The sequence below is a fragment of the Limulus polyphemus genome, unplaced genomic scaffold (genome assembly GCF_000517525.1).
Source record: "Limulus polyphemus unplaced genomic scaffold, Limulus_polyphemus-2.1.2 Scaffold3140, whole genome shotgun sequence".
In the NCBI taxonomy this organism is placed as follows: Eukaryota; Metazoa; Arthropoda; class Merostomata; order Xiphosura; family Limulidae; genus Limulus; species Limulus polyphemus.
The window spans coordinates 56,800-73,795 of NW_013668750.1; the positions used below are offsets into that span (position 1 = coordinate 56,800).

At 30.4% G+C, this 16,996-nt stretch overlaps 2 protein-coding genes across 12 annotated transcripts in view; one reads left to right on the forward strand and one right to left on the reverse strand.

Moving 5' to 3' along the window:
- The window catches only part of LOC106468735, a 21,582-nt gene extending 14,667 nt beyond the window's left edge, over positions 1-6,915 (reverse strand). The window contains exons 1-5 of the mRNA XM_022397104.1: positions 6,775-6,915; positions 4,707-4,821; positions 2,791-2,886; positions 946-1,027; positions 263-558 (exon numbers count right to left, since the gene is read on the reverse strand). Of these exons, the coding sequence (XP_022252812.1) occupies positions 263-558; positions 946-1,027; positions 2,791-2,886; positions 4,707-4,813 (581 nt within the window). The 5' untranslated portion in view covers positions 4,814-4,821; positions 6,775-6,915. The remainder of the gene's footprint in view (positions 1-262; positions 559-945; positions 1,028-2,790; positions 2,887-4,706; positions 4,822-6,774) is intronic.
- Positions 6,916-8,457: 1,542 nt separating this feature from the next.
- The window catches only part of LOC106468736 (CREB-regulated transcription coactivator 1-like), a 40,054-nt gene continuing 31,515 nt past the window's right edge, over positions 8,458-16,996 (forward strand). For all 11 annotated transcript variants that reach the window (XR_002612701.1, XR_002612703.1, XR_002612704.1 and 8 more), the window contains exons 1-3: positions 8,458-8,665; positions 13,127-13,231; positions 14,222-14,347. Coding sequence is in view for 2 of the 11 variants with exons in the window: in XM_022397103.1 (XP_022252811.1) it covers positions 8,555-8,665; positions 13,127-13,231; positions 14,222-14,347 (342 nt within the window). In the remaining 9 variants the exon portion in view is untranslated. The remainder of the gene's footprint in view (positions 8,666-13,126; positions 13,232-14,221; positions 14,348-16,996) is intronic.

The window sequence follows — 16,996 nt, forward strand, 5'->3', positions numbered from 1 at the left end:
AATATAAAATAATATTAATAACAATAATTTGTGTAAGAATGAGTGATAAATACCTGCAAAAAGCTTTATTATACTAAATATAAAATAATATTAATAACAATAATTTGTGTAAGAATGAGTGATAAATACCTGCAAAAAGCTTTATTATACTAAATATAAAATTTTTAATTATATATATTTTGGCATCACCTTTAATACAATACAGTCACATAAAAACGAAGTAAACTACAAACTTAAAAGAATAACAGTTGTTAACACTTACTGTGCATATGCGTTCCAAGCCCTGTGTAAAGAGATCGCAGTTTCTTGGTTTTTCACAAACTGCTGCATTACAACCTGTGTTGAGACTTTAAAAAATTTCACCGATACACCCAACAATATTTTGTCTTTTTCTGAGATATGGGGATAGCATTTCAGGTCTTTGTCGGTGCTGTTGGTTTTTAATACTTTCCAAAGAACATAGCGTGAGAAAGCTAGATAAAGGTCACAGAAGCGATCACCTCCAGGAGATAAGAATAGTGAAGGTCCAAACCTCAGAAAGTTGGCTTCTGAATCCTCCTTAAAATTTAGATAAATAATATATGATATTATTGGTGTGTTACAACTTCTTTTATAAGTGGTTCTTACATAAAGAAGAAGGAAAAAAAAGAAGATCTGAAATGCTAATAGGATTCAGTTGCATTTCCAATATCTTATTCACACACATTATTTTTGGATACAAAAGCAGGTTGTTCTATGAAAGAGAAATTAATTTTCATATCAAAAACACAAAGAAAGTATTTTTAACTAATTAATTATATATACATTTATTTACACAGACCTGTCATTTTAAATTTTCAGATGGTACGTTATAATCACTGGTGTTAGTAATTACTCTAACATTACTACACACACGTACACAATTCTTAATCTTACGTAAAAACAAAAAGGGCAAATCAAACATACCCGATTTATTTTAGTCAACCAGTTATAACAAGCCTTTCTAAACTCTTGTTCCTGTTTCTTGTCAAATGCTGGCCAACAAGTTCTGAAGGAGTTAGGATGATTAGTATTAAAATAAAATTTAGATAAAGTTAAAAATAAACTACATAGTAGCTTACTTTACAAAAATCAGATTTTCTGATATTGCTTAATAAGAACTGGCTGAATTACTTTTGGTTCTTGAGGATTGATATGGGGGAGTAGAGTGTAAGGGTACATATACAAGGTTTGGTGACAATTGGTTCAGTGGTTCATACTGAAATAATGGTTTAAAAGTGGTAGCATAGTTGATATGCAGCTGCTAATGTAATTCACCCCAAAAGATTGCTGATCAAAGAAACTTTTTACCACTTTTGTAGGCTTAGTTTCTTGAATTAATATTTAATTTTTGAATTAATACTGCTTTCATATTTTTAGCTAAAATACTGCAACTGAATTAGATGTATAAAGTTTATTACTTTTAATAAAAGTTTGCACATAATCTTTCTTCTGTAATATTTTATGTTACATACATTAACTTCAAATTCATGTAGAACTTTTGACAAAAAGAAAAGAAAGAAGAGAGACAGAAAATGAAGTATTCCCTGTAAAATGATGCCATGATTGATCAGAATTAGTTTCTTATTTATTTATTTGAGGCTAACATAATTACTCAAAATAACTACAAAAAACACCATACATCAGTAAGTGATAAAGACAAACTTAAACACACAACAAACTTCAGCAAGAGTGACAAGTGTTAAATGTTTATGTAAATATATTTAATTATTAAAACAAAACAGACACATCTGAAGTAGAACAGAATCTTGTGACACCAATTTACTGAAGAAGCTAGCCAATAACACAATCTATGTGTAATGAAATTATTTAAACCATGCACAAGTAACACCCCTATAAAACAAAAGGCAGAAAATAATTCATATAAAGTCATCATTAACATGAAACATCTTGCAACAATAGGCAGAAAATAATTCACATAATGTCATCATTAACATGAAACAATTTCCAACAACAGACAGTAAAACATCATCTAATGCAGAATATCTTGCAGAGGCAACATGTGTTGATGAACAAGGTGTGAATTTGACTGCAATTTAAATTAACATTTTTTAGGGTTAGTATAATCTCCATAACTATGTCATACTTGCAACAAGACGTTCAAGTGTTTGATATTTATTTTAGAGTTAAGTATGGTAAATGGGTTGGCCTGAACGGTTCAACAGATCACTTGTTACCCTTATGTTGTTTGTGTATAATTGTAGGCAGCACCTGTACAGAAAAGCTATTCAAGCCACATACACACACTATATACTACTCAGAATATACATCGCACTAGAGATTGTACGTTTGCAAATACTTAAATTTTTTATTGCTAAATCTAAAGTATGACATCACAAGTAACTGTTCAAACCCCAGTAGAGAAAACAGTTATTTTGTTGAAGTAATTCATTATCATACTGAATGTGATAAAACTGAATAATACAATGTTTAGAATGAAGGTAATAGGATCTCTAGCACTTCAAAATTATCAAATAAATTAGCCAGTTAGTTTTAGGTGTGAATGAAGGTAGTAAGATCTCTAGCACTTCAAAATTATCAAATAAATTAGCCTGTTAGTTTTATTAGTGAATGAAGGTAATAAGATCTCTAGCACTTCAAAATTATCAAATAAATTAGCCAGTTAGTTTTAGGTGTGAACTTCCCATCATCGAATAGAAAGAGAAATGATGGCATACAGTTAGTTTAAACTATTTTAAATTTATTTACAAGAAAAACCAACAAAATATAAATTCAATAATTGTACCTTACCTGAAAACATCTTTGCTGGTCTGTGGATCAAGTTTAGTGAACAAGAAATGAGATACCACTTGGAAAGCACGCATGTTTGGAAGTTGAAACATGTCCCTGTTGTGTAAAATACACGTGTGGAAAAAACAACAACAAAAAACACTTTAAAGAAGTGAAAATTATGTATTTTTCTAACTAGTGACGTAATAGTTTGAAGATAGGCAATGATGTTACAGCTAAAAGTACATCTGAACCACATACGTTTTACATATTAGATTCAGTGTACATAAGATAGCTATGGCAATATTAATACTAAACACTTTAACCTTGGGATAGAGGTGCAACGTCTGCATTTCATAACCAGATATTGTAACTTAAAAATGTTTTCAGTAGAAGCTTGTGCACATCATATTAAAATGTCAAAATGGCCTGTAAGATTAGACATGACCACACCTCAGTGTCAACATAACCTGTAAGATTAGACATGACCACACCTCAGTGTCAACATAACCTGTAAGATTAGACATGACCACACCTCAGTTTCAACATAACCTGTTAAATCAGACATGACATATTAAATGTTTTGATAAGTTACAGAAGCAAATAAACAAACTGTGCTGACTAAAATGGAAAGTAACATGTTGTTAAAACACTATAGTGTAGTGAGGGTTAAAACAGTGGTTCCCAATCCATGAGACAGTTTCAGGGTGGAGGGGTTGGAGGCTCTATACTCTTTAGAACTTCCTCTACACTGAACAATGCAATATTTTAAACAAGAATATTGTTTAATACAATATATATGACAATGTATGTACTTGAGATTTTTCTTCAAAGAAAAAATTGCAGTAACAATAAGATATATCCAAGTTTATATTTGAATTTATATTAAATCATTAGGTGGGGTCAGACTGGATATTTAAAATCTTGGGGGGGGGGGGTACCCCAAGCTAAAATGCACGGGAACCTCTAGTATAAAACATCTAGGGTGACATTAGTAAAGTTAGATACAGTATGAACACTTCATCTTATATATACCTCGATCAGTTTTTGAACCATTTTTCAAACATTACTCAAACAACTGAATAATGTTGTTGACTAATGTACTGAAAGTCTCATATAATAAAATATAAACATATATATAGTACTGAATAATCAACATTGTACATAAAGAAAAATTGATGGCAAGCTATTATACAATAAATTTGTTACTGAAGCCTAGTGTTTGAATTTAACCCCTTACTTACTAAAGGAACATACTGGTACACCCATTAATTCTATTCACAGGGACCATATGGACACATTTCTAAACTAAAGCCATTGATACATGATTTGTAGAGCCTTTCTTAAATAAAATATACAATAAACCAATCATATAGATATAAGTATTCTTCAAACAAATTCACAGATTTTCCCCATACCCTAAATCAAGGTTCCTTAAATTCTTTCTTGATTTTTTTTCACCATGTACAACTGGATGACAGCAGCATGGTTTTAATGACAAAAGTCATTAGTCAATATACAGTTTCTTTTTTTATATAATTTTGTTCTATTTTCCCGTTTTGCTCTTTTTCCATGACCTCAAATCCTACCTGGATTTTCAAAATCTCTAAATTAGTACTAAATATTTACACTAAAAATCACATAAAAATATTGATATTTCATAAAATTTCTTTATTTTCTCTGGTTACTGGTAATCCAAAATGTCAGTTTGTGAAAGATTATACAGCTCAGACAAACCAACTAATAATGAATGTTTTATTCTAATATATTTACATATTCATAATACCTGAAATAAATAAGAATTCAAAGCTGGTGTTCGAGATCTTTCGCATACTCGTGTGTATGAAATTATAGAGATTTCTCAGTTCAACCAGTTCACATCTACATACATTGAATACTAAAAATTTATAGAAATATTTACTGTAAAGCAATTCTACCTTTTAAAACTGATCTTATGTTTCTTTTCCATTCCAACAGGATCAAATCCAAGTAAAAGTAGGTTGGTAAAGAAGACTTGATTTTGACTGGAACTTGTCACGTCCATAGTACCTACTTATAAAAATGAAGAGACATAAATTAATTAATCAATCAATCATTGATTATCAGTTTATAAACTTGTAAGTATTTCAAAGTATAGGAGGTATAATGCTGAGATAACAAAAGTATTCTCAAATTGGTTATTGTTCTTACACTTTGGCTAAGTTCAACCATTATGTATCTATTACTTATCATTTGAAAGTCTTTTTTACACTTTCGAGTGACTAAAAAAAAGTAAGTTCTAGAATGTTATTATTTTTGTTAATAAAAAACACAAATTTAAACTATGGATTCATATAATGAAAGATTATAAAATCAGAAGGACAAAAACATGTATATAATATATGGAAGTTGTTTTGTACAACAAATGGAAAACATTAACAGATTCTTTAGACAACATCTACCTTTACAGTTCAGTTTGTGAAGTTATTATTCTTTATTTCAAACCATGTGACCAAAAAAAACTGGTCTAATATTTAGTTTTAGATATGCTTTAAAAGACTTTCACTACTTTAAGAAATTAACATGGCTTCAGTGGACATTGAATTATTTTTTTAAACTATTGTTGTGATTATGCCTTAAATGTATTTATTTAATAAACTTCAGATGATTACAGTAATTTCATGTGTGGAATTAAAACACTTAAGTATTTAAAGCTATTTTAGATTGGCTTCATACATATAGATCAAATTTTGTAGTGTTTAAATATAAGTAAACTGATTTAAATTGTTCAAGTTACTAAACTTCTCATACTTAATATTATAAAAAGGAATCAAAGTTACAGAAATGTTTAACACAAAACCTATGGACAACAAGGAACTATTTGGTCCTTCAAGCTACTATCCTTTTCAGGATGATAAGACACAAGTTTAAGATTTGGAAAAGCTAGACTAGGCTCCAGTTATGACAATTTTATTTTCCTAAAAGGATGACTGATTTATGGAATGAATTGTTATCATCAACAGGGTTTTAGATTGTGTATTATGACAGTCCTTTCCAACCTTAATTCATCCTGGTAATTTTTCTCTTAACCTTCTTTAACAATCTAACATTACTTCTTACATAAGGTGACTACCATCCCAAATGACCTCCTCTGTCTTACGTTCAATATTTGTATTGGAAACAAGGTAACATTTCTTGACATTTTTACTAGAAAGGCTCAGGGAAATTTTTTGAAGTGAATTTTTTATGATTCTCAGAGGTTTGCAATCTATAAATTCAGGTTTTTTCATAAAAATCTGAAGGTAGATAGAATAGAGAATACAAGTTAAATTATAGGAAACAGAGACAACTACAGTTAACACAGTGTTATTCTTCTAATAGTGATGAGCCTACAGAATAGTTTGTTTTAACTGTAATACTAATAGGAGCCGCAGCATTGGAGGAGTATAAAAGGTGAGTAGATAACTAGTCAATGGACTAAAGGCATCCTATCCTGTGGAAATGAAACTATAATAAAATTATGTTTCTTTAATTTGTGGGTAGAATTTTATGGTTAATATTTAAATATTCATAACTTTTCTTCGTTGGTGTGTTGTTTTCTTAAACATCAGTAGGTATTCTGCTTTAAATTTAATAATAGTAACTTATAAATGTATAGAACTTAGAAGGAAGTGCATTTGAGTAGCCTAACTATAACATTTACATTAATTAATTAACTAGACTAATACGTTAACATCTATTAAATTGGTACTTTATTTACTACTACTTGTACAATTAGTGAATCATCAGCTCATCAAATTTCAAGTTTTAACCATATGAATATGATGACTGGAAATGAAACTTAAATAAACTCTAACTTAAGACTAAGTTGAAGTTTACAAGTTTAACTGAGTTATTGAGAAACTCTTACCTTCTAAGTTCCTGTTTCAAGTATTTGTCTAACGTTAGAACTTAGACTTTAAGAGTTAGATGGTCTAATTTTTTTATAAGATACTGCCTATTAGTATCAATCAATATTAAACTCACATATTTTACCTTGATTAGACGAAAGCGGTTGAAAATATCTAACTTTCAAAATATAAAAACAATATATAACAAGCGTGCCATTAATACCATAGTGTAATTATACTTGAATTTGAATAGTTTCTTCCTACACATTCTATTCTAATGAAAGAAACCGCCAACTTCATACTCTCGAACTCAACATAATGTTATAGATGGCGCCCTATAAAGATTATTCTTTACCATTAATCTTCTCTTGTAATGTATCTCTGTCTCTGCCATGCCCATCTAGGGCGTTGGTGAGCATGGTCTTCCAATGATCCATGTTGCTCTTATCATTTCTATAGTACTTATAATATATAGCATATAGTTTTATATTCATATTTACCAGAAAAAGCCCACTTATTTTCTTCACGATCTCCGTATATGACTTATAGCAAAGCCATATCGGGATTTCTGCTGTGTCCACCGAGGGGAATCGAACCCCTGATTTTAGCATTGTAAATCCGAAGACTTACCGCTGTACCACAGGGAGATTGAAAAATGAAAAACACAACCCTTTCTTTTTCATTCAGCATATGAATATAAATTTACATGTTTTTTATTCACTTCACAATTTCACACTATTTATTACACTTAATTTTCAATTCTAATAAAACACACCAGGTTTGTTAGCTGCTTTACTTAAAATCTCTAGATACCTACCTGTAGCTAAATATTGAAAAATGACGCTACAACATTAAAAGAGGATGCCTAAAGCAACTGGGTTAATCAGGGGCTACTAATTTTAATGAGGCTTAGCAATTCACGTTTCTAATTTATCACCTTCGAAATAAGGGACGCCTAGCAAATATAACCCTGAAGTAGCTTTGCGCTAAATTCAACAAAACAGACAAACGACTGTACATAAGATACTAGCGGCGAACTTTATTCTTTTTAATAAAATCAATAAATCCTTATATGTTTTATATGCTATTTAATAACAAATTTTTACTTGACTTATTTATTAATTAAATAATAAAATGAATCTAACTATATTTTATACGACGCTCAATAAACATTTAAATATACCTTATAAATTCTAGCGAGTAACGAATTTGTTCTGTTGTTTGGATAAGGGTGGTACAAGTTATAACCATGTTAATGGTTTCGTAATTTTAGCGAGTTATCACATAAATTAAATAAACCTGGTACTATAAGTGCATTAGCAGATCTGTGTTATTAAAAACCCCCCCCCCCCACAAAAACAACAAACAACTGTTCACAAGAAAAAAAAAAAGGATTGGACAAAATAATAATAAAAAACATTTCACATTAAGCATGTCACTACTAGTGTTTAGTTTCAATAAAATATATTATTGCTCGCATACGATGTAAACACAAGGTTCCAAGTCAAATAATAAAACGCAAATCTTCTAATAAGTTTAGCACAAACTTCTAATTACTTTTATAGGTGGTCTAATCCATTGGCTATCTTTTATGATATTGATTATTATTATTACTGTTATATACAAATATTCACATGCTGGAAATAAATGTAATTCTCCCCAAATAATGAAATACTTAAACTTACAATAATCACGTTATTATTGTTTTTATCAAAGCATGCAAAGATGACATCGTACTGACATATACAATCACGCACACACACACACATATATATATTTGACAGATAGAAAAGCGCCATCACGCGGTAGTCCTTGGAAATTGAAAAGGCAATGAGCAATGTTTTGGATTGGAGTGATTTGATGGTTGTAAGAATGCTGAGAAGATAATTAAACTTTGTAAGCAAATATCATTCATTATGGCAAATCCAAGGAAGTTTAGTGAAAAAATAGCGCTTCACAATCAAAAACAAGCAGAGGAGACCGCTGCTTTTGAGCAAGTGATGCGTGAAGTGATGGGAGCTACGAGGGTGAGTTTTTATTTAGCTAGTATGCTGCATAGATGAACTCAGTGAAACGTTCTTAACGCCTTAGTTAGGGTTAAGAACTTAGGCTTAACGTAATAAACTTAAGGCCTAAATTAATTATATTAATCACAGGGTTGATGGTGAAGTTAAGCCTAACCATATAACTCATAAGTTGATTACGACTCTTTTAAGGCAACTTAAACTGTGACTTGCATGTTTTCTAATGAAAAAGGAAAAAAAAAGCGTAATTATAGTGTTTTGATGTTGGGTTTATACTTATAAGTTATAGTCTACAGTACAGGTGCTACACACTAACAGTAACACAGACTCGGTGAGTCAGTAACTAATAGTCATAGTAACGACAGTAACAGTATGGATGAGATTTTGTGATTTTAACTTTTAAGACTTCTTGATTAACACAGGTGTAATACTAATAGTACTATAGTACATAATATGTTTTCAGCCACTGTTATACTTCTATAACTTTTAACCCTTGTGCAATACAGTTTTATTTTTTTATGTAACAAAATGTAATATTTACAAACACTTCATTATAATAAATGTTACACTAGCCTAGGAATTAGACTTGATAAACAAGAAAGAGTGTTTGGTATAGATATTTGTATGTATATAAATATTTAAGATATTAGTTACCATCACAGTGTTAACAATCATATAATCCTGGTTTAAACTAAAATTTAAAATAGTTCCATTGTGCCCAAAACTAAATTACTGTACATAGAAAAATGTTTTATCAGTTTTCTTTTTTTAACTGTTATTAGAAAAAAAGGTAACATTTGTTTTGTATATAGTATAACACTCCAAATTACTAGTGAAAGAGCAATTAAAGTTTGATATACATTTTTTAATATTTCCTAGTTAATTCTATTGATCACATTTTCTTTTATGTTTCTTGTACTGTAAATTCAGAATATAAAACATTTAAGCTGAGAAGTTAAACAAAAATAGTATATTCATGTATATAGTGTTAATAAGATCCTTACCCTAACTTGGATGTGTAGTGACATAAATAAAATGGTTAAAAGTTGTATTTCCCCAACTTAATCCAATTCCCCTTGAAATATTTTTGTAGTTTCCTGATATAAATAGCATCTCCACTATGATATCTGTTCTACCCAGACTGGCCTAGAGGGCCTCATCGGTACTGGATATAGCAGATATAATGTAATTGATATTACACACATTTTTTTACTTCCACCTGGAAGCTCTTATTAACCATTTTGCAATGGGAGCCCCTTTAAACACTTTTCTGCACAAGTCACTGTGTTACATTAACAATTTAATTAAGCTCCTTTACTAACAGTATATGTGAATTAAATTAATATTATAATATATGTTATGAATCAAAGTTTTATTTTATCAAAGTTTCAAATCCTTTATTTCAAAATAAACCTTTAAAAAACAACTTAAAACTTCAGGTGTATTGTCATATGACTAACAAGCAATGAAAATTCTCTACTTTGGCTCTCTGTATCTTCAATAATACAATGGTAGTTGAGTAGAGGTACATCTAGACAATAAGATGCTTACATAACCTTTTGACTTCTTCATTTCAAAGTTATTTGAATGAATACAGTTGAAACAAATAATCAGTTTTTTTTCAATCCCCGATTGCTGTCATGCCCACCTTCAACAGATTTGTTTGAGCTATAAAGCCTACATGTAGATGTTACATACACATGTGTATAGTCATTAGAAATAGGTCATTTTACACTATAATCTGAAAATGGTTAGTTTTTAATTGGAACAGAGTTGTCATCATGGAGTACATATAATTGATTGTATTGTTATAGTTGGCTGCTTGATCGACTATAGCACTTACGGTTGTTTTTTACCTAGATATGTTATAGTTAGAGATATGGTTTAAATTGTATTTAGGTCTTACTATTATATTTTATTTAATTATTTATTAGTTATGTTTTAAAATGTATAATTAAAAGGTTTAAATGTACTTCATACTTTGTGTTAGTTTACGATATTACGCGTTGAACAACAATTTTGCTGAAGAGTTGTGCATATCTCCCAAAGAAACTGTAATATGCCTTGAGGGCACTGTCGACTTGTATCGAGATTAATATTAAGTGGTAAAGGACAAAAAAGGAAAATAAAACATTAAAAATTAACTATATGTGAAATGGGAAAAGACCTGAAATTATGAAGTTAATAAAAGGAAAATTTTATTTTTAATTTTCTCTACCATGTCACTAACTCTAGCTATTATCATCAATGTACAATGCAATGAAATAATTAAAATTAGGAAATAGAAAAAATACATACCTTTTGATTTTTTAATATCTTCAAATATATAAACATTTACCTTAAAAACTTTTGATATCTTTTTAGGAGGTTCTAGAGATTATGAAAATAAAATATGAAAACTATAAGATGAAGTTAAGTATTTTTATACTTAAAATGAAAAACTCGAACTATCTGAGCAGTTTGAGTACAAATAACTACTATAAACAAATAACATTTTTATTAGAAAGATGTAATTAAAATAATGCCATTCTTTGTGTACAAAATACTTGTAAACTTTAACAAAATCTTACAAAGTTTTGTGAGGAACACACAGAGTTACCACATGTTATTTGTATATATGTTTTTCCCCAGTCTAAGTGATACAAAATGTATCAGCCCATGCTGAAAGGGTTAATAATTACTCATGTAGTCTGCTTATGTGGCAATTCTTTTGACTTATAAGCAGGTTAATGAAAGTAAGGTAAAGATATAATGATAATAAACAACTTGTTAAATAAATAAATAATACAATCTCTACCTTTATTCTGTTATGTAGTGACATAATATTGATGAAAATTATACAGTAGCTCTTAATCCATTTCATGTGTTGTTGTCATTTATTTGTATAAATATCATCTCAATCACTATCTTGTTTATTGTAACCTACTTGGCCTGAAGAGCCCTGATATTAGGTGAAAGGCCTTGTTGGCACCAGATGTAGTAGGTATAGTTTGGTTTATGTATTATTATTATACAGTATTCTTTACTTCTATTCAGAAGTTCTTATATTTGTTGACTAAGTTTAGGAAGTGGTAAATGAAATATAAAAAAACAAACAAAGTATATGAATATCACAGATACAGCTACTACAAAATTCACTGGTATTTAAGAACCAGCAAGGAGGCAGAAAATCGTTCATCTTATTGAAGATAATATTTCACTGACAACTTGAAATCATCATCGATAAGGGAAAATTTCAAACATAATACTGCTCTTGTGTGTGGTTGCAAGTTTATAAAGCTTCAGAATGCATCTGAAGAACCTGTGATTCAGATGATAACAAAAGGTCAATTGGTTTTATTTCATAATGCACCAAAATAACCAACCAACAGCATATATCATATCATCAGGAAACCATTCCATGAGTTCATAATAACATGATGTGAACTGGAGACCATTTATTTGGATGTTTCTAAAACTTATGCTTACTTCCTTAATATTCAAGTTACTGTTTCAACTGTCATTCCATCAGTCTAACAAAACAAGAAGGCAATGAACAGTAGCTTTAAATGTTTTGTTAGACTGTGAAGTAGGTATGCCATGGTTTGATTGTTAGATTGTCTTCCAGTCATCGAAATACACAACAAAAGCATCAGATCCAAAACTAAATCTAACCTAGGCAGTGATAATTATATCTAACCTAGGCAGTGATAATTATATCTAACCTAGGCAGTGGTAATCATACTAAGAAAACCAAAAACAGGATTTGCATGGGTCATAGAAATCTTAAAGTCTTTGGAAATCATGGAAACTCAAGGAAAATAACTGTATTTTTAAGTTATTAAGATGGCACAATGGTAATCAAAGTATGGTTATTCTTTAAGGTAATCTTGATACATGTAATTTCCTATTTTTTAATGTGACCTTTGATTTACAATCCTGTTTAGGTGAAAGTTGAGGAATGTTTTAACACAACGTTTAACTGGTTCCATGCATTTTCATATGTGCAGTTATGCTTTAAGTGTTGTTTTACTTGTCTAGTCAGTATTAATTAGAGTTACCATTTAAAAAAGTAATGCCCTTTTATGATTGTTCAACGTGACTGTATTTTATTGAAATACTTGTTTCTTTACAGATTGTTAACTTTAGGACAGGTTGAAACATTATTTTTAATTAAGAAATTTATTCATTTATTTATTTTGATGTTTGAGTTTATTCTTTGAATTTTCTTTGTTTGTTACTTTATTACTTCTTGTTTTCTTTATGTTGTCTCTTATGTACAGAGCTTTTCTTTGTTGTTATGAATGTCAAAATGATTGAAATGTTAGTGATTCAGAGTAGACATTTAGAAAGCAACTTATAAGTTTAATGTAACGCCAATAAAAGTTTTGCTTTGTTCACGACAAAACTGAGATAATATGAATGTGTACTAATCTCTATAGAAATGAATTGCATTGTTTTTCTAAAGAGTTTCATTGTTTTCAGAATGCTCAACCACAGTATCTACACCTCAGTCCTACTCTTGGCTCTTACAGAGGTGGGTCTCTTCCAAATGTTAACCAGATTGGAAACAACAGCATTGATCTTCAGGTGAGCAGGCAACATTTAATTTCATGGGTATATATATTATTATTGTTAGACATATTTGTCTGATAGATGGAATATTACCAATGCTGTTGGGTGCTATGGCCACAGACATTTTCACTTTAAAGTGATATCATGGCATGATCATTTATTTGTTGATGCTTACGTCCATAATACAAATGTCATATTGTTCCACACACAGATATATATATATATATATAAATGTATGTAAAATTACAATTGTCTTAAAGTATTGGCAAAATTGTATGTTTCTTTTTAAGTTTTAAAGTGTACTTTCATTGAAAAAGATTGAATTATTGATTTCTTTTTGAGAAGTTTGATTCTATGAACAATTATCTTTTGTTACCAATTCAAGTATTCACAGAAAAGAAACTCATTTAAAAATAAAAGTGTTATTTTTTAGTGTTCTGCTGTTTTTGAGTGTAAAACAAAATGACAGTATTTTAGAACACATAAAATTAGTTTTTATGTGTTATTTTTAGTAATACGTGGAAACTTAAAAACCAGAAATTTCATTTTGCTACATTAAAAAAATTAAACATTAAAAAATTACAACCTATTGGCTACTCTGAATTTAATAATACAACTAAATATTTGTACACTTTACTGAATGTCATATTTTAGATTAAATTTAGAATATATCTGATTGAAAATAATTAGAATCTTTTATCCAACACACAATTTGTTGTAAACTATAAGCTCCATAAGAGCTCACTCTGAACATACAGTTTTAATCTATACTTACATAACAGTTCCTATGTTTTAAAATACTTACCTTATTTTTAACTGCCAAAGAAGTTCAGCTTGAAGAACCTGTTCAAGCTACTGACCAAACACTTATCAGTGTTTCATACTTAATTCCTCAAAATTTTATTGAAAAAGAATTTCTACATGTATACCTACCTTTTAAAACTGTTTTCTAGGGTAACATTAACTGTGATATTATTATAACATGTTTGTATTTGGTTTTTGTAGAGTGCTCTCACCAATCTTGAGGACATGAAGCAAGGAAAAGATCATGCTGTATCTGATAGAATACACAGAGAGCGAGGCCGGCAGATATCTCCTCATCGGTCAAGGCAGTTTCCTTTTGAGAAGCATGTATCCTTTGTTGCTGCATAAGTAATTCAGTTTAAAAATTGGGAACATTATTGAAAGAAAGATTGCATTAGTATATTTATCATTTTTATTAAGTTAAAGTTTAATGGTCAAGACAACACTTACACTTGTTTTGTCACATTATTAGGTTATAGTTTAATGATTGAGACAACACTTACACTTGTTTTGTCACATAATTAGGTTATAGTTTATTGGTCAAGACAACACTAAGACTTGTCACATTATTAGGTTATAGTTTAATGGTCAAGACAACACTAAGACTTGTCACATAATTAGGTTATAGTTTATTGGTTGAGACAACACTAAGACTTGTCACATAATTAGGTTATAGTTTATTGGTTGAGACAACACTAAGACTTGTCACATAATTAGGTTATAGTTTAATGGTCAAGACAACACTAAGACTTGTCACATAATTAGGTTATAGTTTAATGGTCAAGACAACACTTACACTTGTTTTGTCACATAATTAGGTTATTGTTTATTGGTCAAGACAACACTAAGACTTGTCACATTATTAGGTTATAGTTTAATGGTCAAGACAACACTTACACTTGTTTTGTCACATAATTAGGTTATAGTTTAATGGTCAAGACAACACTAAGACTTGTCACATAATTAGGTTATAGTTTATTGGTCAAGACAACACTAAGACTTGTCACATTATTAGGTTATAGTTTATTGGTCAAGACAACACTTACACTTGTTTTGTCACATAATTAGGTTATAGTTTATTGGTCAAGACAACACTTACACTTGTTTTGTCACCATCTATGGTAAACACACACATCATGTGTTAGTGCTCCTGTTTTAATGGCCATTGGCATCCATTATTGTTTTTGAGAATGATTTTTACAGCCTCTGTCAGTAAATTAAATGATGTCTGCTATATTTTTCATGTCACAGGAGAGATTTAGGAAAAATGAGAACAGTACAATATTATTCATTTATTAGGTATCACATCTAGAGCTGGGCAATTAGTGGAATTTGATAATCAGTTAATTGTTGAGCTCATTAATTGGTTACATTTAACTAATTGATTACTCTTTTGAGTTGGCTTATAGAAAATAAAAATTATACCTGTGGTAGGCAAAGCACAGGGAGCCCTTTGTGTAGCTTTGTGTTTAACAACATACAAATATAATGGCAATATTTCAGTTACTTGGATAGTTAAAAATAACCACAAATAGTAATAATCCAAAACCATAACTTTGATTATTTTCTTGAGTCATAATAATTCTTAATGACAATATTTCAATTCATGGGTAGCTTGAACATTTGGAAACAGTAATAATTAGAAACTCCAATTTCAATTAATTGATTATTTTATGTGATATTAATTTCTTTATTTCTAATATCGACTGCTGGATAGTTGGAATAATTAGACAGTAATGAGCAGAAAGTTAGTTGGTTGTTTTCATGACATTAATAATTTCTATTAATCATTTATTTTACATCGATCAATTGAATTAACTCCCCAGCTCTAGTCACATCCTGTTGAAGATTTTCTCCTTGTGACAGAACTGTAACTGTGAGCCTGTGACTCGCAATCTGTTGGTCGCAGGTTCGAATCCCCATCCCACGAAACATGCTTGTCCTTTCGGCCATGGGGGCATTATAATATGACGGTCAATCCCACTATTCGTTGGTAAAAGAGTAGCCGAAGAGTTTGTGATGGGTGGTGATGACTAGCTGCCTTCCCTCTAGTCTTACACTGCAAAATTAGGGACGGCTAGCGCAGATAAGCCCTCGTGTAGCTTTGCACAAAATTCAAAAACAAACCAAATTGTCTCCAGTGACCCTGTTGTTAGACATGAGCCCCATGCTTTGCTTGGTCTCCAGTGACCCTGTTGTTAGACATGAGCCCCATGCTTTGTTTGGTCTCCAGTGACCCTGTTGTTAGACATGAGCCTCATGCTTTGCTTGGTCTCCAGTGACCCTGTTGTTAAACATGAGCCCCATGCTTTGCTTGGTCTCCAGTGACCCTGTTGTTAGACATGAGTCCCATGCTTTGTTTGGTCTCCAGTGACCCTGTTGTTAGACATGAACCCCATGCTTTGCTTGGCCTCTCAATTGGCCTAGTTGTCTGACATGTATGAACTTGACTTTTGTAGGTTATATTTTATATAGTTCAGCTCAATTGGAAACAGTATATTGAAATAATAAAAAAAAAAGTGATAATATTTTATCAGTTTAAAATAATGGATGTAGTAACTGAAACTTTTAAAATTATTTGCTGCATACCTGTCCTATATAATATTCAAACCTCTTAGAAAGTACAACAGGAAAAAAAAATGATGCTAACAGCCTCCTGTGGGCTGAATTACAGCCCTTATCCATTTTTCAAACACAAAGCAGTGACGTATCATTTTCTTTTCATGAAACAAGGTACATTCTTTTCCAGTAAGTATCATTAAAATACAATGTGTTTTAAGTGTAGTGCAAGAATCCTGACCTGACAGGGTGGGTACATTCTTTTCCAGTAAATATCATTAAAATACAATGTGTTTTAAGTGTAGTGCAAGAATCCTCCTGACCTGACAGGGTGGGTACATTCTTTTCCAGTAAATATCATTAAAATACAATGTGTTTTAAGTGTAGTGCAAGAATCCTCCTGACCTGACAGGGTGG